The sequence below is a fragment of the Sphaeramia orbicularis genome, chromosome 1, assembly GCF_902148855.1.
Source record: "Sphaeramia orbicularis chromosome 1, fSphaOr1.1, whole genome shotgun sequence".
NCBI classification, from domain to species: Eukaryota; Metazoa; Chordata; class Actinopteri; order Kurtiformes; family Apogonidae; genus Sphaeramia; species Sphaeramia orbicularis.
The window spans coordinates 24,688,291-24,711,645 of record NC_043957.1 but is presented as its reverse complement, the minus strand read 5'-3'; the positions used below and the strand labels follow the sequence as shown (position 1 = coordinate 24,711,645).

Sequence of the window (23,355 nt, the reverse complement as noted above, 5' to 3'; positions counted from 1 at the left end):
GGGCGGGACCTCGCACTGGGCGATCCGCCTCCCCCGCGATCCGCCTCCCGTGACCGTCGACACCTCAGCTCCACTCACACCTCTCCGTCCCCATACCAGTTCCCACCCTTTAGTGTCTGTCCTCCTTACATCTGTACAGAACACCAGCGACCCTCTGCTGAAACCACCATCACCTTTAAATGAGACTTTTATTTTGGAAAGCCTACTGTGTGTATGTGCATTTGTTTTGTGTGTGAGAGAAAGAATCAGTTTGAAAAATGAACTGAAATTGTATGAATAACTCAGCATAAAAGTGATGATTTATCACATTTAAGGCTTTTATTTTGGAAAAACCCTATTGTGTAAGCATGTGTGTCTGTGAGAAAGAGTACTTTTGAATGAAGAAACATTGTACAAACAGTTGAGCGTTTGGTCATAAAAATGAAAAGAAGTTATGTAATAGACATTATGTATTATTTTTAATAAGGGTTTTATTTTGAAAAAATGTAGTCCGTGTACTTTGTAATGTGTGCAAAATGTCCAGTATCAACAATACAATGCAGCAAAACGTGTTTTAAAATGTGAGAGGGGAGAGGAAAAAAAAAAAAAAAAAATTCCTTGGACAGTCTGGGATTTGAACTAGGGTCCTTTTGTTCCATAGGCAGAAGCTCTTACTATTGCACTATGCACAGACACTGCCAAGTATGCACCAGCAAGAGATTCATTGGGATTTTGTCATTGTTAAATGTGAAAGTAAACATACTCTTCAAAAAATCGCGATTATTCCATAACCGTAGGTCGTATCTGAAAAATTCTTTCACTTTTGGATTCTGCAGACTTGTGGGAATTTAAAGAGGTATAACTTTTGTGTCAAAAGTCAGAAATGAATAAGCAGTAATTGCAGAAATGTTGAGTAACTTTCAAAGGCAGATTGCCAACTTCCTGTTGGAGTTACAGGGGTTGGACAAAATAATGGAAACACCTTAAAAAAATCAACAAAATATAATTTAATATGGTGTAGGTCCGCCTTTTGCGGCAATTACAGCCTCAATTCTCCGAGGTATTGATTCATACAACTTGTGAATTGTTTCCAAAGGAATTTTAAGCCATTCTTCAGTTAGAATACCCTCCAATTCTTTTAGAGACGATGGCGGTGGAAATCGACGTCTTACTTGAATCTCTAAAACTGACCATAAATGCTCAATAATGTTGAGGTCTGGGGACTGTGCCGGCCATACGAGATGCTCAACTTCATTGGAATGTTCCTCATGCCATTCTTTAACAATTCTAGCTGTATGGATTGGGGCATTATCATCTTGAGGTGAAGGTGTTTCCATTATTTTGTCCAACCCCTGTAGCTCATGAGTGTCAGTGTATGATTTGTCGGGCTCAATCAGACCAACATTTTGGCATTTGTTTCATGTTTCTGTGACATTCCTACTGGCCGCTAGGGCAGATTTTGTGTGTTTTTTAGTACAAAGATGGCGCCACAGAGTCCATTTTGGCACCCAAGGGGTTAATTTTGATATTGTATGAAAGTGTTCACCAGCCATGACATACATGGCAAATTTAGTGAGTTTTGGAGCATGTTAAGGGGGTCAAATGGCAGTCTAAAGTGGAAAAAGTATGAAAATAAACAAATTGCTATAAATCAATAACCGTACATCCTATCTCAAAATTTTTTTGCATGTGAGCGTTGTGCTGAGTCTCCTAAATGCGTAGATATGTCACATGTGGGGAAAAACTCCAAAGTGAAAAATGAGTTCCAAACATCGCAACTTTGCGGGCTTCTAAAAAAAAAACTAAGACAGTTATGGAAAAAGTGCAAAAGAACTTTTTTGAGGAGGGTTCACTCTATCTTTTGGTGCTATTTAGAAGTCAATACAACAAACGGTGTAATCGGAGTTAGTTTTAAAAATTTTATTTTTAAAGGCATATTGCGAACTTCCTGTTGGAGATAGCTCATAGGTGTCAGTGCGTGATTTGTTGGGCTCCATTAAACGAAGGTTTTGGCCTTGGTTTCGTGTGTCTACGACATTCCTACTGGAAGTTAGCAATTTGAGCATTTTATTTTGAAAGGAAATTTCTGAACTTCCTGTTGGAGTTAGGTCATCAGTACCTGTGCGTGATTTGTTGGGCTCAATGAGACGAAAATTTTGGCGTTGGTTTCATGTTTCTACGACATTCCTACTGGGCGCTAGGGCCGATTTTGTGTATCTAGGGGGCGCTAGAGAGCTCATTTTGGCACCTATGGGTATAATTTTTACATTTTATCAAATTTTTCGCCTAACCTGACATGTGTGCGAAATTTGGTGAGTTTTTGAGCATGTTCAGGGGGTCAAAATCCAGGTCAAAATGGTGTGTGAATAATAATATAAAAACGAACGAAAAACAATAGGGCCTTGCTTGCAGGCAAGGCCTCTCACTGTGTGAGAGGGCCTTACCTTTTGGCTCGGTCCCTAATAACAACAACACTGTTTGGGAGTCACTTTATTAATAGTCCATCCGTTCTTTGCTTCTTCAGGTATTCCTTTTTTGCTTTGTTTTTGTCACTGTTTTGGGTTCTGAATAAAGTCCATTGTCCCCATTTTTCTTCAAACTGTGCCTCTTGTAATCTCAGAAGGTGAGTCAACTTTTCCATTATCCAGATTTCTTCTACAATCTCCGTCCTTTGCATTGTCATGTATTTTACGTCAGATTGATTTTGTTACGTTTCAACATCATTTGGTTATATTTATCATGTGTGATATGCACTGAATATGCAGATATAATATGAACATATAAAAAAAGTATTTGTAATTCTGCCTAAATGTATTGAAACTAAAGTAATGAGCCTGTTTGGACAGAAAAAGTAACAAAAGTTTTTTTTTTTTTTAATGGAGTAAAATTCTAATTAAATACAGGAGCAAAGTATTTGTTCTTCTCAACAGCATCTAAAATATATCCCTGCCACATAGGATTTTGTCAAATTACTGACCGGGGTAATACACCAGCACAGTAAAACACCTTTACATCTGTTTACTTACATGTTACTTCAGCTGTCTTCAGCTTGTTATAGCTGAACGATTTAGCTGCCACTGGTTTAGACTTGTTTCCTCCCATTAAAGCTGTGACTTCAACGTAATGATAGGCCATGTATCGATGCTCAGACTCCCAGACGAACGAGCTCAGATCAACCTGATGGTCTATGGTTTCATACTCACGGTTCCTATGAAAGAAGCAAAATAAAAGTACCTTAACAATCAGTGTCAAGAGAATAACTCTTAGAGCTGTTACAGTTACTTGACAAATTGATTAGATAATAAAGATATTGTAAAATATTTTGATAAGTGATAAACCAATGATCAGTCAATCAATTTTATTTATATAGTGCCAAATCATATCAAAAGTTATCTCAAGACACTTTACATATAGAGCTGATCAAAACCAAACTCATCTTTTTCTAACAATGTCGCCAACATTTTTCCAATATTTTAGCTTCTGAAACATTAGAATTTGTCATAGTTTTCATTGGTGGCTGGATTAACAACCCAAAGTTAATCTTAACATTTTCAACAGTTTTACCACATTTAAAAAAAAGTTAATTTTACAGATTCAATTATCAATATTATCTGCAGCTGTAAATATAGTGTGTATCATGTTTTAATGATGCAACTCATCTTATTGCTATACAGATCATGTACATTAATATTTTCACAGCTGTTTTTCTTGTATTGATTCAAATTATGAGAATATCTTCTGTCTGGTTACCATCTGCATTAAAGTGTTGCAATTATTCAATTATTATTATTTTATTATTAAAGTATGGGACTATACTTTTTTTTTTTACAATTTCTGAATAAAAACACCAATGTTCCACATCTTGCATCTTGTTTAATGTTGAAGTTGGAATTTTTCTTTTTGCATTTAAAAAAAATCCTTAATTTTGTAACATCTCATAGAATAAGTACTTCGTTACAAAAACATCAAAATGATTTTTACATAAACTGATCAGTATTTTGGAGCAAAACAGCAGAAAAGCCCTGAGTTTCAGGAGTGAAATTTAAGCTTAAAGAGAGGTTTTTTTGGTTATTTATAATAAACTAAATAGAAATCACATATTTAAACATGGAATCTATGGAATAATAATTCTTACCCAGTGCTTTCTCTGATGTCAACTCTGAACATGGTTTGCGGTTGCTGCTGGCTGTAATCCCACTGCACAATGGGGATCTGATTTTCACATTTTATCATCACATTTTGTGGATCTGGAATAACTGTACCTAAAAAACAAAAAATAAATTGTATTACATCAATGATGAACACATAACACTTTCTGCTGGCTATTTTAGTTTTTGTTAATCTGAGGGAAAACATTAATATTATTTTTATTCTGTATTTTTGTGTCTTCCTTACATTAAGACTGATTTCAATCTAAATGGATAAAAATATGACATAGAAAAGATCATTCTTCAGTGAATCCATCAAGTAGCATCACATGTAACAAGATGAAGAGGATGCAGAAGACAAAACAGGCAGTAAACACAGACTGGGTCATGTTAAAAGTGCTGTAATGTTCATGTTCTGTGACATTAAGGACTACAGCAGATTCACTTTCCATAGAAACAGACAGAAATATCCTACTTTGTACTTACTGGACTGTGTTTTCACCATAGAGTGGTTTTTCAGAAAATGTTAGCCACACAAAATTCCAACGTAATTTGTAGCGAACATTTGTTTGGCCATTTTTGACGACAGTAGCATTTCCAATATGCCGTCCCATATACACAGCCTGGCCAAAAAAAAAAAACAAAAAAAAAAGGCCCACAGTCCAATAGATTCAGTGTCCTTAACATTTATTTCCCTCATTTTAACCTTGCTGAACCTTGACCTGACCAACTGAATGAACCCCAGATCATAACACTGCCCCCACAGGCTTGTACTGTAGGCACAAGGCATGATGGGTAGTACTTTATCTGCCCTTCACTCTGGACTCAAATGACATGACCTCTGTCCATTGAAACATTCCAATCTTTATGCTCTCTATCAAAGTGATGATTGTTTCAGAAATGAGAAGCTCCTCATTGCATCAGTTAAAGAGTTAAAGAACTTGTTGCAGATGATGTACGTGTTTGCATTTACGCATGTTATGCATTTATTGCTTGTGTACTGCAGCAGCCACACCCTGAGAAACTGCACTGGGTCACAGGGCAAAGCAGGTGAGTGTATCATAGTGTGTGGAGGATTACTCGATGTCTGACACCAACTGTATTCAGAAACTAAGACAGTAGACCTGGACACCTGCTTCAGTCATCTGTGAACAAATTTAGATTAGACTAGATTAGATTAGATTGGATTAGATTAGATTCAATTACATTAGATTAGATTACATTACAGGGTGGGGAAGCAAAATTTACAATGAACATTTAGTTGTTTTTTCTCAGCAGGCACTACGTCAATTGTTTTGAAACCAAACATATATTGATGTCATAATCATACCTAACACTATTATCCATACCTTTTCAGAAACTTTTGCCCATATGAGTAATCAGGAAAGCAAACGTCAAAGAGTGTGTGATTTGCTGAATGCACTCGTCACACCAAAGGAGAATTTAAAAATAGTTGGAGTGTCCATAAAGACTGTTTATAATGTAAAGAAGAGAATGACTATGAGCAAAACTATTATGAGAAAGTCTGGAAGATACTATTAAAGAAGAATGGGAGAAGTTGTCACCCGAATATTTGAGGAACACTTGCACAAGTTTCAGGAAGTGTGTGAAGGCAGTTATTGAGAAAGAAGGAGGACACATAGAATAAAAACATTTTCTATTATGTAAATTTTCTTGTGGCAAATAAATTGTCATGACTTTCAATAAACTAACTGGTCATACACTGTCTTTCAATCCCTGCCTCAAAATATTGTAAATTTTGCTTCCCCACCCTGTACATTAGATTCGATTACATTAGATTAGGTTAGATTAGATTCGATTACATTAGATTCAATTTGATTCAGTTACGTTACATTAGATTACACTGGATTACATTGGATTACATTACATTAGATACTGCACTAGTACAACACTAGTCAGGAAACTAGCCTTTACATCCACATGAAAACTCCAGTTTAGGTCATTGAAAATGATTGTTTCTGTAAACTCAGGTCAAAGTGGAGAGTTTTAGTGTCCTGAAAATCCCAGTATCCAACAAAAATGTGCATTCATGTCACGTGTGCGACCTTTGTTTATCCCAACATGAATCCCATGATAGTGCTCTACCGTGTATTTATGTGGGTTTGTGTAACCTAGATGAAAACTTTTTTTTGTATTTGTAGTAGTAATATTAACAGTCATTGACCTTTGTTGTGGTTTTTAGTAATTCTACTAACACCAGCTGATCTACTTTTGACAGTTCTACTTCAGTTATCTGTGCATCAACTACATCCATGTGTCTACCCCTACTTCCCCCACTCTCTCTCTCTATCTCTTTTACCCCAGCTGGTCCTGTCAGTCGTCCATCCTCCACAGTCAGGGTCTGCTCCAGGTTTCTTCCTGTTAAAGGTAGTTTGTCCTTCCACTGTCACCAGTCACTAGTGTTTGCTCCTGGAGGATTCTGTTGGGTTTCTGTAAAGTGGCTTGAGAGTCTGGTTTCGACCGGCTCGATATGTAAAGTGTCATGAGATAAATTTTGTTATGATTTGGCGCTATATAAATACTCGTTGATTGATTGATTGATTGATTGATTGATGGTTAAGGTTAAAGAAAATTAAAAATTAGTTTCGATTTTTTTTTTTTTTTTTGGCACACGCTGAATTGCAGCAGTAAGTGATGACAGATATTGTATTAGTGGGCTGATTTGACTATTCTGTTTGGAATTGCTACTGTAGTACTGCACAAATATTTTGTTAAAAGAGGGGCAAAAAATATTAGATTGCTCTTCTTTCTACCCCTTTTCATTCATGATGTAGTTGGTTTGCTGACAGAAGCAACAAAACGAAACTAGTCCATGGAGAACTCTGCCTAACTTCATCTGACATCTTCCCCATCACCATGGCAATCAACAGGGGGCTCAGAGCCGATCCTTCCTGCTCCCCCACCTCCACCTTGAATTTCCGTGTCCCGCCCACAGCCCACCTCCCCACTGTTGTTCTGTTCTTATACATATTCTGCACCACTAACATACTTCTCAGTGACTGCAGACTCCTCCCTCCGCCCTGTCATACAGTTTCTCCAAATCAACAAAGACATGACGCAGATCCACCATTTTACAAACTGGCAGCCATTTTGAACTTCTTTCTTTGAGGGTAGAGTATAATTCATGTGCATGCCAAATTTGATGCTTGCATGAAAAAGTAAACAATTTTTCACTTATCTGCCCCTTTATAAAGAATGTGTCACATCTGGTCTGAACAAAATATTAAATGTCAAAGAAAGGCAAAGGTGTTGAGGATAGTTATAGATGTATTTTTATGACTTAACTAGTTGCAGAACCAGGAGTCTATTGTTAACCTTCATACCAGACTGGGGTGTGAGTGTACTTAAAAAAAAAAACAAAAAAAAAAACTTCCAGTTACTGTCATGGTTTGACCTTCCAGCCCTGCGGTTACAGGTAGCAGGCAGCGACAGGGAAACAAACTAAGATGCCTTTTAAATGCCACGCCTCCAGAGCTGCTCCTCAGCATTCCTCTTTTGTTTTCAAAAGCTGCACTTGTTTTTAATCTTTCTTTTGTTAAAGCTTCAGTCAGGTTGAAGCACAGTGGAAAACTACTGTGGCTTTGATAACAACTCAACTTTTAGCAAAGTACTAAATTATATAGCAAACAGAATATTTTAACAAATGATGATAATGAGTACCTAATTGTCATATTCAAGACTTTCTCTACAGCAGGGGTGTCAAACATATGCCCCATGGCCCAAAACCAGCCCACCAAAGCGTCCAATCTGGCTCATGGGATGAATTTGCAAAGTGCAAAAATTACACTGAAGATGTTAACAATCAGGGTCTCCAAGTTATTTTAGTTCAGAGGACACACGTCAAGTGGGTCAGGGCAGTAAAATACTATCAAAATAATCTATAATTAATGACAACTCCAATTTTTATTTTTGGTTTTCTTTAAAAAAAAAAAAAAAAAAAAAAATACATGAAAATCTTTAAATTGATACCCAAAATACAAAACAAACATTTATAATCTATTCTTTCACAAAAATGTGCATAACCTGAACAAATATGAACCTGAAATGTCTTAAAAAGAAGTGTAATTTTAACAATATTCTGCCTGTTACTAAATGTTTGTGTATTTGTAGATCCACTGTGATCCGTAAGTCGTAATGTACATGTGTAAATGATAAACTGAGGCAAGATAGTTAAAATTGCAGACATTTTTTATAAACAAAATCCAGGTTGTTCATGTTATTCACATTTTCAAAGGATAGTTTGTAGATGTAAACATTTTCATGATGTAAGTTTAATTATTTCATTGTAAAACATAGAAAACAATTGAGTGGAAATTATTTATAAGTTATTACTGGTCTGACCCACTTGAGAATGTATTGGCCTACATGTGACCCCTGAACTAAAATGAGTTTGACATCCCTGCTCTACATTATGGTTCAGAGATGGTTGACAACTTACAACTAAAACCAACGAGGACTGATAAGCATTTTTGGTAAAGCATATAAATACTCATCAAATTCTCCATACAACAAAACACGCTTTGAATAAATTTTCTTCTCTTTTCAGAATAATATTTTTGTGGGAATAACTTTAAGTCTGTCCCTTTTTAAATTGTTGCTGGCTGATTTCATTGCAGCTGCTCAGAAGAACTGTTCATTTTGCAGTGTTTTAAGTGGATTTTTGTCAACACATTTGAAGGATCAAGTCAAAAAAGCAAAACTAATTGGGATTTTCTTTTAAAATGTTTCAGTGAGAATAAATTTGTGCTATTCTGACAAACTCACATTCAAACAAAGAGTGATAAAATGCTAAAATTGCATAAATGGATGATAACTCAACCTATGACAAACCTTGTCTTTTAATGAATGGAAAAGAAAAAGAAGAAATAAACAGATGTTTGCATATCAGTGTCCTCTTCAGTTCAGTAACTATCAGAAAAACTGAGGTAATTGAATGAAATTAAAAATTTGTGCCAAATTCAGAGAAACTGTCCAAAATATGGACTAAAATGGAGTAAAAAAAAAAGAATAAAATAAGAAACAAAATGAACAAAAACACCAAAAGCAATCAATAAAATGAACAAAAATTTATAAAAGTACAACAAAATAATAAGTACCATGAATAAAATAAGCCACAAACTGAACAAAATTTTAGAAAAAATAATAAAAAGAAAAAGAAAAAAAAAGTAGAACAATAAACAAAATAAGTGGCAAAATGAACAAAATTAATAAAAGATTAACAAAATAATAAGTGCTTTTAACAAAATAAGGTCGTAAATGCTTGTTTTTCTGTTCATTTAATTATATATTTTACTGATAAAGTTTTTTTTTTTTTCAGTTTTCTGTATTTTGATATAATAACCTTTGAATTTACTGTGAGATTTTATGACCATCTACATTATCAGTTAATTTAATATAAGAAAACACCTGATTTTCTCTAAAAAATACATAGGATAAAATATTTAATGGTGATAAATCTCATAAATTCAATAGTTGTTTTGGTTGTAATTTCACCACTTGGCAGATCGTCCATGTCTTTATTGATTAGCATTTAGCAATTTAAAATAAAACCTGAATCTTACAGTTTAATGACTTCAATGTTGATGTGAATAAACTTAAAATACTGGAAATAAAAGAATCTTCCTGCACAGTTAAGAGTATTGCCAAAAACAAACAAACAAAAAAAAAAACAGGAGATATTTTTGCTCTTAAAACGAGCTGGTGAAGAATCTACACAACTGCTGGGTGTTCAATAAAATGACAGGAATGTTCAAAGGTCAAAGCATTTGTAATCATGTCCACAGTTTAAGAGCTGCTTCCCTCTGTAATTTAACTCTTTACTGTTGACTGTAAATGTAAGTGATCCTGAGATACAAATATAAAAATCCATAAATGAAATGTTAATTGACATGTCAAAGTGTATTTTATAGTAGATGTGCAGTCCCAAAATGCTTGTGAAGAGTTAAAAGAGCATTAAACATCTAAAAACACAACTCTAAATGATCTATAATGGGGATGTGTAACCTGCAAATTATAATAAATGTGCAAATAAAACTGAGAAATTTATTAGGTTAGCTATTAAGAATGATGATAAAAGGAAGACAACTACCAATTACTTTCAATTAATTAATTTGCTGAATATTTAATTTGTTTCATGTGTTTAAACGGATAAAGACAGCATGAGATAAACATGCACATATTCTATATTTCAATAACATAACAGATATATGTGCAAAAAATACTGGTTCAGTTGCAGTAAAAGCAAACCGAACCTCATGTCAGATTAATATAACGTGACAACTATTCAACCATTCTAACGTCAAGTAATATAACATTTTTTAAAAATGTACTAAAAATGAACTTTCACTTTGCTTTGCTTTGGAAATCTGTTTTCAGTGCTGGCATTACCATTGCTTTTCTTCACAACCTTTTCCATTTGTTCTTATCATTTTATATTATGTTTTGAAAAATAAAAATAACTGTAGATTCCTAAGTCTGTTTGAAAGTTAAATGAGCAGAAAGTACAGACAACTGTTCAATTGTGGGAAGTTGGTCTTTTTAGAACAACTTGTCTATATTTGCCACATTCTGACCATAAATAATCATATTAAACCAAAAGTAACATCCGGTTTTTCTGACTCACAATACTGATTGATATTTATTGTGATATGCATTGACATCAACATTTTCATCATGCCATTATTTCATATGAACAGGCGTGGTAAGTGTGTGATGTGTCTCAATATTTTTGTCCATATGTACAATCTAAGAAGCGGAAACCAGAAAAATCTAGAAAGAAATTACTCTGAAACTATTACAAATCTCATCATCCCCTCAGGGACTTTTCAAATAAAAATCCAATGTTGCAGCTCAATGTGATGTCAGTGTTGTTTTTACATGTTTCAGTCCCAACAACAGTCACAAATATGAATGAATGAATGAATTTATTTTGGTTTGTACATCAATCATTGCACTTAGTACAATAATCGTAATAAACATAACTTATTTACTTTTTTTTTTGCCTATCCTTTTCACCTGATACACTGCTTACATCAACTTAAATGTGTACAGCATCGAGCATTCACACCATAAAAAACAACAAAAACAACAAAAACATATCTACTAATCTAAATTCAATATTCCTAAATAATTTTAAATTTAAGGCTTTTTTTTTTTTTTTAACTTTGCCAAAGGAGTGAACAGCTTAAATGCATCATCAGGTCCATTCCATAATTTCCCACCCACAACCTCAGTCCATCTAGACTTCACATTTGTCCTCACTTTAGTCCATTCACAAATATGAAAATCTCTGAAATTATAATTACTCTCTTAATTCCAAGACATCACGAATGGTATTTGGGACAATACTATTTGTATCCCTCTTCTTCCATACACCTATTTAGAAACAATTTTTTATACCTCTTTTTAAATATATTTCTGTTTGTACTTTCCTTTATCTCCTATATCTAAATATATCAAAAAATAAATAAAGGTTACAATTATAATCAGCTGGAGACTTAAACAAAGAGGCTGGCTTTCCCTTAAACAATCCATGTGACTTAATTTTCTGAAAACTATATAATAACACAGTGGGTTTGATTGCTCTTTTCAATGTGATATCATGACTCCTGTAAATATACACACCACTTTTAATTGGCGTGTTATCTGTATGCATTATAAGCTTTCCACACGTATATTCACGCCACGTCAAATACCACGCACTGACAGTTAGGGTTAGAGTTATGTGAACTAGAGATCTTGGTGTAAATTGATACACAATCAAATGGCGTTGAATAACACGCGAAAGACCATAAGAACTGGCATGACATACAAGGTGATTTCATGAGATCAGTCTTGTTCTTTTATAGGTTGCAGGTCAAAGCCTCGCCCTTACTTCTCTACAAGCACTTTCAACCTTTGCTCTATGACTGCTCTGATAATCAGTCATGACTGACCAAAGAAACACTGAAAGTCTCAAGCACATAAAAGGAGGGCAGCTTCACACAGGCCTCTTTAAATGTATTTTAACCTCCTGAGGCCCAGGAAAGTAAAAGTTTTGGCTTTTTTTATATGAAATAATTGTGATTGGAAACAGTATGATGCAACAGTTTTTTCAGTTACATTTGATTATTTATTTTTATGGAATGTCCTTTGCATTTTTTTTTAGTAACGTTGAGAAAGTCTTGTCCCCTACAGAGGATGAACATCCATTGCTGGGTCTCATGAGGATATTGTCACATATAATCTTTATTATCTCACAAAGAGCTTCTTGTAACTTCCAGAGTTTCTTAGAAGCCTGTTTTAACACTGATCAATGAGCCCATTTACATTCATATTAATACTCCGATCATTATCCGATTTCTGGAGATATCAGATTATTTAAGGGATCATGAAAACGAATGTGAATGAAATGTGAACCCTCCTCCAGTTTGTACAATTACAGCTACAGAAAAGAAAAAAAAATGTTAGTAGTGGGTACTTCACTGGGTCAGAAACATATGGATGTGTGTTAAGGAATCACATGTTCATCGAGGACAGGGGTGGAGCATGAGAAACTGGAAAAAGCAAGAAAAGAGTATCATAAATAATCAATCACTTTTACTTTAAAGAGGTTTGATATAGTACTGATGTTCCAAACTAACAGCAGGAGTCAGTTTGGTACCAGAACACACTTAGGACCAAAACCAGAATTTTCGATTTTTTTTTTTTTTTTGGCACACGCTGAATTGCAGCAGTAAGTGATGACAGATATTGTATTAGTGGGCTGATTTGACTATTCTGTTTGGAATTGCTACTGTAGTACTGCACAAATATTTTGTTAAAAGAGGGGCAAAAAATATTAGATTGCTCTTCTTTCTACCCCTTTTCATTCATGATGTAGTTGGTTTGCTGACAGAAGCAACAAAACGAAACTAGTCCATGGAGAACTCTGCCTAACTTCATCTGACATCTTCCCCATCACCATGGCAATCAACAGGGGGCTCAGAGCCGATCCTTCCTGCTCCCCCACCTCCACCTTGAATTTCCGTGTCCCGCCCACAGCCCACCTCCCCACTGTCGTTCTGTTCTTATACATATTCTGCACCACTAACATACTTCTCAGTGACTGCAGACTCCTCCCTCCGCCCTGTCATACAGTTTCTCCAAATCAACAAAGACATGACGCAGATCCACCATCTTACAAACTGGCAGCCATTTTGAACTTCTTTCTTTGAGGGTAGAGTATAATTCATGTGCATGCCAAATTTGATGCTTGCATGAAAAAGTAAACAATTTTTCACTTATCTGCCCCTTTATAAAGAATGTGTCACATCTGGTCTGAACAAAATATTAAATGTCAAAGAAAGGCAAAGGTGTTGAGGATAGTTATAGATGTATTTTTATGACTTAACTAGTTGCAGAACCAGGAGTCTATTGTTAACCTTCATACCAGACTGGGGTGTGAGTGTACTTAAAAAAAAAAACAAAAAAAAAAACTTCCAGTTACTGTCATGGTTTGACCTTCCAGCCCTGCGGTTACAGGTAGCAGGCAGCGACAGGGAAACAAACTAAGATGCCTTTTAAATGCCACGCCTCCAGAGCTGCTCCTCAGCATTCCTCTTTTGTTTTCAAAAGCTGCACTTGTTTTTAATCTTTCTTTTGTTAAAGCTTCAGTCAGGTTGAAGCACAGTGGAAAACTACTGTGGCTTTGATAACAACTCAACTTTTAGCAAAGTACTAAATTATATAGCAAACAGAATATTTTAACAAATGATGATAATGAGTACCTAATTGTCATATTCAAGACTTTCTCTACAGCAGGGGTGTCAAACATATGCCCCATGGCCCAAAACCAGCCCACCAAAGCGTCCAATCTGGCTCATGGGATGAATTTGCAAAGTGCAAAAATTACACTGAAGATGTTAACAATCAGGGTCTCCAAGTTATTTTAGTTCAGAGGACACACGTCAAGTGGGTCAGGGCAGTAAAATACTATCAAAATAAACTATAATTAATGACAACTCCAATTTTTATTTTTGGTTTTCTTTAAAAAAAAAAAAAAAAAAAAAAAATACATGAAAATCTTTAAATTGATACCCAAAATACAAAACAAACATTTATAATCTATTCTTTCACAAAAATGTGCATAACCTGAACAAATATGAACCTGAAATGTCTTAAAAAGAAGTGTAATTTTAACAATATTCTGCCTGTTACTAAATGTTTGTGTATTTGTAGATCCACTGTGATCCGTAAGTCGTAATGTACATGTGTAAATGATAAACTGAGGCAAGATAGTTAAAATTGCAGACATTTTTTATAAACAAAATCCAGGTTGTTCATGTTATTCACATTTTCAAAGGATAGTTTGTAGATGTAAACATTTTCATGATGTAAGTTTAATTATTTCATTGTAAAACATAGAAAACAACTGAGTGGAAATTATTTATAAGTTATTATTGGTCTGACCCACTTGAGAATGTATTGGCCTACATGTGACCCCTGAACTAGAATGAGTTTGACATCCCTGCTCTACATTATGGTTCAGAGATGGTTGACAACTTACAACTAAAACCAACGAGGACTGATAAGCATTTTTGGTAAAGCATATAAATACTCATCAAATTCTCCATACAACAAAACACGCTTTGAATAAATTTTCTTCTCTTTTCAGAATAATATTTTTGTGGGAATAACTTTAAGTCTGTCCCTTTTTAAATTGTTGCTGGCTGATTTCATTGCAGCTGCTCAGAAGAACTGTTCATTTTGCAGTGTTTTAAGTGGATTTTTGTCAACACATTTGAAGGATCAAGTCAAAAAAGCAAAACTAATTGGGATTTTCTTTTAAAATGTTTCAGTGAGAATAAATTTGTGCTATTCTGACAAACTCACATTCAAACAAAGAGTGATAAAATGCTAAAATTGCATAAATGGATGATAACTCAACCTATGACAAACCTTGTCTTTTAATGAATGGAAAAGAAAAAGAAGAAATAAACAGATGTTTGCATATCAGTGTCCTCTTCAGTTCAGTAACTATCAGAAAAACTGAGGTAATTGAATGAAATTAAAAATTTGTGCCAAATTCAGAGAAACTGTCCAAAATATGGACTAAAATGGAGTAAAAAAAAAAAAGAATAAAATAAGAAACAAAATGAACAAAAACACCAAAAGCAATCAATAAAATGAACAAAAATTTATAAAAGTACAACAAAATAATAAGTACCATGAATAAAATAAGCCACAAACTGAACAAAATTTTAGAAAAAATAATAAAAAGAAAAAAAAAATTAAATGTAGAACAATAAACAAAATAAGTGGCAAAATGAACAAAATTAATAAAAGATTAACAAAATAATAAGTGCTTTTAACAAAATAAGGTCGTAAATGCTTGTTTTTCTGTTCATTTAATTATATATTTTACTGATAAAGTTTTTTTTTTTTCAGTTTTCTGTATTTTGATATAATAACCTTTGAATTTACTGTGAGATTTTATGACCATCTACATTATCAGTTAATTTAATATAAGAAAACACCTGATTTTCTCTAAAAAATACATAGGATAAAATATTTAATGGTGATAAATCTCATAAATTCAATAGTTGTTTTGGTTGTAATTTCACCACTTGGCAGATCGTCCATGTCTTTATTGATTAGCATTTAGCAATTTAAAATAAAACCTGAATCTTACAGTTTAATGACTTCAATGTTGATGTGAATAAACTTAAAATACTGGAAATAAAAGAATCTTCCTGCACAGTTAAGAGTATTGCCAAAAACAAACAAACAAAAAAAAAACAGGAGATATTTTTGCTCTTAAAACGAGCTGGTGAAGAATCTACACAACTGCTGGGTGTTCAATAAAATGACAGGAATGTTCAAAGGTCAAAGCATTTGTAATCATGTCCACAGTTTAAGAGCTGCTTCCCTCTGTAATTTAACTCTTTACTGTTGACTGTAAATGTAAGTGATCCTGAGATACAAATATAAAAATCCATAAATGAAATGTTAATTGACATGTCAAAGTGTATTTTATAGTAGATGTGCAGTCCCAAAATGCTTGTGAAGAGTTAAAAGAGCATTAAACATCTAAAAACACAACTCTAAATGATCTATAATGGGGATGTGTAACCTGCAAATTATAATAAATGTGCAAATAAAACTGAGAAATTTATTAGGTTAGCTATTAAGAATGATGATAAAAGGAAGACAACTACCAATTACTTTCAATTAATTAATTTGCTGAATATTTAATTTGTTTCATGTGTTTAAACGGATAAAGACAGCATGAGATAAACATGCACATATTCTATATTTCAATAACATAACAGATATATGTGCAAAAAATACTGGTTCAGTTGCAGTAAAAGCAAACCGAACCTCATGTCAGATTAATATAACGTGACAACTATTCAACCATTCTAACGTCAAGTAATATAACATTTTTTAAAAATGTACTAAAAATGAACTTTCACTTTGCTTTGCTTTGGAAATCTGTTTTCAGTGCTGGCATTACCATTGCTTTTCTTCACAACCTTTTCCATTTGTTCTTATCATTTTATATTATGTTTTGAAAAATAAAAATAACTGTAGATTCCTAAGTCTGTTTGAAAGTTAAATGAGCAGAAAGTACAGACAACTGTTCAATTGTGGGAAGTTGGTCTTTTTAGAACAACTTGTCTATATTTGCCACATTCTGACCATAAATAATCATATTAAACCAAAAGTAACATCCGGTTTTTCTGACTCACAATACTGATTGATATTTATTGTGATATGTATTGACATCAACATTTTCATCATGCCATTATTTCATATGAACAGGCGTGGTAAGTGTGTGATGTGTCTCAATATTTTTGTCCATATGTACAATCTAAGAAGCGGAAACCAGAAAAATCTAGAAAGAAATTACTCTGAAACTATTACAAATCTCATCATCCCCTCAGGGACTTTTCAAATAAAAATCCAATGTTGCAGCTCAATGTGATGTCAGTGTTGTTTTTACATGTTTCAGTCCCAACAACAGTCACAAATATGAATGAATGAATGAATTTATTTTGGTTTGTACACCAATCATTGCACTTAGTACAATAATCGTAATAAACATAACTTATTTACTTTTTTTTTTTGCCTATCCTTTTCACCTGATACACTGCTTACATCAACTTAAATGTGTACAGCATCGAGCATTCACACCATAAAAAACAACAAAAACAAATCTACTAATCTAAATTCAATATTCCTAAATAATTTTAAATTTAAGGCTTTTTTTTTTTTTTAACTTTGCCAAAGGAGTGAACAGCTTAAATGCATCATCAGGTCCATTCCATAATTTCCCACCCACAACCTCAGTCCATCTAGACTTCACATTTGTCCTCACTTTAGTCCATTCACAAATATGAAAATCTCTGAAATTATAATTACTCTCTTAATTCCAAGACATCACGAATGGTATTTGGGACAATACTATTTGTATCCCTCTTCTTCCATATACCTATTTAGAAACAATTTTTTATACCTCTTTTTAAATATATTTCTGTTTGTACTTTCCTTTATCTCCTATATCTAAATATATCAAAAAATAAATAAAGGTTACAATTATAATCAGCTGGAGACTTAAACAAAGAGGCTGGCTTTCCCTTAAACAATCCATGTGACTTAATTTTCTGAAAACTATATAATAACACAGTGGGTTTGATTGCTCTTTTCAATGTGATATCATGACTCCTGTAAATATACACACCACTTTTAATTGGCGTGTTATCTGTATGCATTATAAGCTTTCCACACGTATATTCACGCCACGTCAAATACCACGCACTGACAGTTAGGGTTAGAGTTATGTGAACTAGAGATCTTGGTGTAAATTGATACACAATCAAATGGCGTTGAATAACACGCGAAAGACCATAAGAACTGGCATGACATACAAGGTGATTTCATGAGATCAGTCTTGTTCTTTTATAGGTTGCAGGTCAAAGCCTCGCCCTTACTTCTCTACAAGCACTTTCGACCTTTGCTCTATGACTGCTCTGATAATCAGTCATGACTGACCAAAGAAACACTGAAAGTCTCAAGCACATAAAAGGAGGGCAGCTTCACACAGGCCTCTTTAAATGTATTTTAACCTCCTGAGGCCCAGGAAAGTAAAAGTTTTGGCTTTTTTTTATATGAAATAATTGTGATTGGAAACAGTATGATGCAACAGTTTTTTCAGTTACATTTGATTATTTATTTTTATGGAATGTCCTTTGCATTTTTTTTTAGTAACGTTGAGAAAGTCTTGTCCCCTACAGAGGATGAACATCCATTGCTGGGTCTCATGAGGATATTGTCACATATAATCTTTATTATCTCACAAAGAGCTTCTTGTAACTTCCAGAGTTTCTTAGAAGCCTGTTTTAACACTGATCAATGAGCCCATTTACATTCATATTAATACTCCGATCATTATCCGATTTCTGGAGATATCAGATTATTTAAGGGATCATGAAAACGAATGTGAATGAAATGTGAACCCTCCTCCAGTTTGTACAATTACAGCTACAGAAAAGAAAAAAAAATGTTAGTAGTGGGTACTTCACTGGGTCAGAAACATATGGATGTGTGTTAAGGAATCACATGTTCATCGAGGACAGGGGTGGAGCATGAGAAACTGGAAAAAGCAAGAAAAGAGTATCATAAATAATCAATCACTTTTACTTTAAAGAGGTTTGATATAGTACTGATGTTCCAAACTAACAGCAGGAGTCAGTTTGGTACCAGAACACACTTAGGACCAAAACCAGCACCAAATCAACCCTATGTATCTGTTGCAGCGAGTTTAAGGCACCGCAAAGTGCCCCGTTCCTGCGCCTCAGCGGGACGGCGCGTATTCACCTGTGAGCGCAGTAGAGTGCGTGCACGCTCGCGAGCGCAGCGGAGCCGCTCCGTTGTGAGTGAGCCTCCACAGGTGAATAAGATCTGTGATCACACTGTGATCAGGTTGGTCGGCTGCGCATGCATCAGGGGCAGACGGGACAAACTTTTCATGAGAAGAGCAAGTAAAGAAAAAGAAAGAAACAAAGAAACAGTACAAGGAAAAAGGACTCCAGAATGACTGCCGGTAAGCGTCTGTGATTTTAAATTTCCAGATGCTGATGAGTCTTATTTTATTTGCTGAGTGGGTCACCTGTTTAATTTAATTTAATTTAATCAGACAAATAATATTTATAATTTCTGTCTGTTAAAAAGCAATCTGTGGCCAGTTATTGTAAGATTTTGTCATAATTTGTGAGTTATACTGTTAAAATATTTTAGTTAAAAAACACTCGCTTAAAAATGATGCACTGTTGAAAAAATGTCAGATTGATTTGTTAAATGAGCTAATTTGTTGATCATTTAAAAATAATATATATATATGTATGTATGTATATGTATATATATGTGTGTATATGTATATGAGTAAATCTCTGTATGGCAAGTTTGCTAAATCTAAGTTATTTAGGCCACTGTTGAGATAGTTACATTTATGTTAATTGAAACCTTATTGATCTATTTTGGGTTTTGATACTCAATAGTACTTGCTTTGCTTTATTATAAGCCTGATCATTTTTCTAATTTGTCTGTTTGTTTGTTTTTTTCAATTTTGCAAGGTTTTTCACCTGTGCCTTTGTGAAATAAAGAACACATTAAGTGCACTGAGTGAAGTCCTCCGTCTGTTTGTGGAGTCCCTTCCCTTTCAAGTGTGGGAAAGCTTGTACCTCAGCAACACTTGACAGTATCCACAGACTGTATCAGTCACTAAATGAAGTATAAATCTTATTGTTTACTCACATCTGTATTATGGTATCATCAAGTTTTCTTCAAAAACTAAACCTCATAACTGCTTACTTTTAACTCAAGTTCAAAACACTGTGTCTTATAATCTTCCCATGCTGTGTCAGCTGATAGTTTACATTATAGCTCTGTTAGCTTTGCTCTGTTTGTAGACAGAAAACAGCCACAGTAAAACTACAAATCACCTGTTTTCTTTACAGTTTGTGCTGTCAGTAGCTGCATGGAAGATCTGTTTTGAATCCAACAAACAAGGTCAGAACTGCCACAGTTTAGTCTGAACTGTGGATCAACAAACAGAAACTTAGCAAAGATCAGAACATCCCATAACTAGAAAAGCACTCGTAGAGCGCATACCTCCACCAAGGCAGATCATTCATCCCCCCCCCCCGCAATCACCACCAAAATTTAATCATTTGTTCCTTGTGCCAGTATCAACATTTCCTGAAATTTTCATCCAAATCCGTCCATAACTTTTTGAGTTATCTTGCACACAGACAGACAAACAGACAGACAAACAAACCAATGCTGGCAAAAACATATTCTCCTTGGCGGAGGTAATAACTTACACCTTCATAAACCTCAGAATCAAACTCAACCATGTCAGAGAAACACTGACATTTCATCATTATCCTTTACATTTATAGCTGTTTCCAGTGGAGAAAACAACAGTGTTTTTAAATTTGATCGCTTTATCACTTTCTTTGACTCTAAAAGTTGTTTCTTTGTGATTCTCTTCCCATCTGATCAACTTTTAAGGCTTTGGTAAACCTCTTTATTCCAAACATTCTAATGATACTTTTAGAACAATTTTAATATTTAAAAGTACAAATACTCCATATAGACCCTTTAATGTTCTTTGTATCTCAATGAGGAACAACAAATACAGTCATTCAACTGCACCATCCCCTTTTATTTGACTGTAATAAAAATTAGCCTTAAGTTGAGCTCACAGACACATTTTTCAGTAGTGTTGATGACTCAGTGCTAGGACGGGCCTGAGGCTCTGTTCAACAGGTTCTTTGAAAAGGATCAATGACGCAAAATGTGTTTTGTAAGTTGGGCAAAAATGTTAGAGATGAAATAGGATTGGATCAGGTTTAAGCTGCCCAATAACAGGAATATTATGGTTAAATGGTCTCCTTTCATAGCTTTATAATCAGTGTCTGTATCTCCTTAGGAAATGACAAACACTAATAAAAAAATAAAAAAAAACCCACATCAAGGATGAAATTAAAACGGTAAATGAGTATCAATAACTGTGTGTAAAAATCAAAATGGAAAATGGAAGGGTCTTCACATTTTGATGCTGCCTTTTGTACAGAAGTGACTGAAGGATGTGACTTATAGGAAACACCTGAGATTAGGGGTGTTAGAAAATATCGGTTCTGCAATATATCATGATATTTCATTTCACAATACTGTATTGATAAAAAGTACTGTATCAGTATTTTTTTTAGGTATTTATTCAAATGCAGATATGGCGGAGATTCATTTTTGGGTTTTTTTTCATTGTTTATATCTTATTTATTATTTAACACTGGTTTACAAAATAATGGTTATTTGAAGCATCCTAAAAGCACTTTTTACTGTCTGAGAGAGGCAGATGTTAGTTCCTTTGGTGGGATTGCACAAAAATAATGTTATGATGTTAGTTATAAACTAACAGAGTATGAACATTTGAACAGGATCTTAAACTGTAATGTCTGTCAAACAGAATTTAAGTTTTAACACAAGAAAATTTTGTGACATAGCATTAGATCCTGTTGTGATCAAATAAAAATATATTTAGTGTTTGTGCATATTTCGGGTGTAATTAAATTCTTCCGGGAAATAATCATGTTAAGAAAAGAACAAACAAAAAACTGCCTTTTTAACAGTATCATGATATGTCGTGATATATATCATATCATGATCCTAGTATTGTGATTCGTATCGTATCGCCAGATTCTTGCCAATACACACCCCTACCTGAGATGCATGTCTTCTTTACCATGAAGACTGATATAATTCTAATTCTGAGGGCTTCTTGAACATACAAAAAAGAGTCTTCCATGTTTTAAGACAGCCTGTATATTGTGTTGGTTGTTTAATCTACACCAATGTAGTATATTAAATAAGATTATCATATGTTTATAGCATTCCTGACCTGAGAGAACCATATATTTCTATAAAGTTAACAGACCTGTTTTCAGCTTCACGACAATGCACGTCATCCTTCACAAACATTTAAATCCAGGTTCTTTTTATGGGTCGTTCCACTAACGTGGAACGTTCTACCAAGCACTACCAGAACAGAGGCGTCCCTGCCTATCTTCAAGAAGCTCCTGAAGACCTAACTTTTTCGAGAGCACCTCCTGTCCTAGCACTTTCAGACATTCCATTTTAAATATATTAAAAAGGTTTTTCCCAGGATGATGACAGATTTTCCCAGGATCATCTCTAACCCTGCTGCGGCAGTCCTGCCTCTCTCCTGCCTTCATCGTCATCACTCACTTATCCTCAACTGCATCCATGTGTCTCCCCCTACTCCCCCCTTCTCCCCCTTCTCCCCCTTTCCCCCATTCTCTATCTCTATCGCTCTCTTTTTCTCTTTCTTTACCCTCTCTCTTTAACCCCAACTGGTCAAGGCAGATGGCCATCCTCCAGGAGTCTGGGTCTGCTCCAGGCTTCTGCTGTTAAAGGGAAGTTTTTCCTCGCCACTGTCACCAGTCACAAGTGTTTGCTCCTGGAGGATTCTGTTGGGTTTCTGTAAATTGGCTTAGAGTCTGGTTTTGACCAACTCTATATATAAAGTGTCATGAGATAACTTTTCTTGTGATCTGGCACTATATACATAAAATTTGATTGATTGATTGATTGACTTGATTGGTTTTCCCCTGTGAGTCGCGTTGGAAAAAAGCGTCTGCCAAATGCATAAAATGTAAATGTAAAATCAACACATTTACAGATATGTGGTTTTCATTCAGTCAGAGACTGAAATCCTTCACACTCTCTGCATGATGAGCTGTGGCTGATGGGCAGCTCATTCAGCCAGCGGATTATCCCACCCAGGTGCAGGACTGAATGTTTCAGATGCTCTTTTTCCCCAAACGCCATCAGACTGTACAACAGCAGCTTGGCCTAAAGTACATCCTGCACTGAACACTTCTGCATCTGTCACTCACTTGCACACTTATCAAAGTCACCTACTGCACACTTCTTACTTTATTTATTGTTGTTGTTATGATGGTGATGATTACTATTATTATTAGTTGTAATTTTTAGTCACTTTAACAAACTTTTATATTTTTTTATCTTTTTTTTTTTATTGTATTTGATACATATTGTCTTGTGCTACTGTACATTTGAATTTCCCCCATGAGGGATCAATAAAGTTTATCTTATTTTATCTTATATCTGGAAACTGAAGGTCCCCATTAAATGTAATGAT

The 23,355-nt window shown here is 34.4% G+C and overlaps 1 protein-coding gene across 1 annotated transcript in view; it reads right to left on the bottom strand.

Moving 5' to 3' along the window:
* The window catches only part of ifngr1 (interferon gamma receptor 1), a 32,276-nt gene that overhangs the window by 5,097 nt on the left and 3,824 nt on the right, over window positions 1–23,355 (bottom strand). The window contains exons 2-3 of the mRNA XM_030132794.1: window positions 4,115–4,241; window positions 3,006–3,187 (exon numbers count right to left, since the gene is read on the bottom strand). Of these exons, the coding sequence (XP_029988654.1) occupies window positions 3,006–3,187; window positions 4,115–4,241 (309 nt within the window). The remainder of the gene's footprint in view (window positions 1–3,005; window positions 3,188–4,114; window positions 4,242–23,355) is intronic.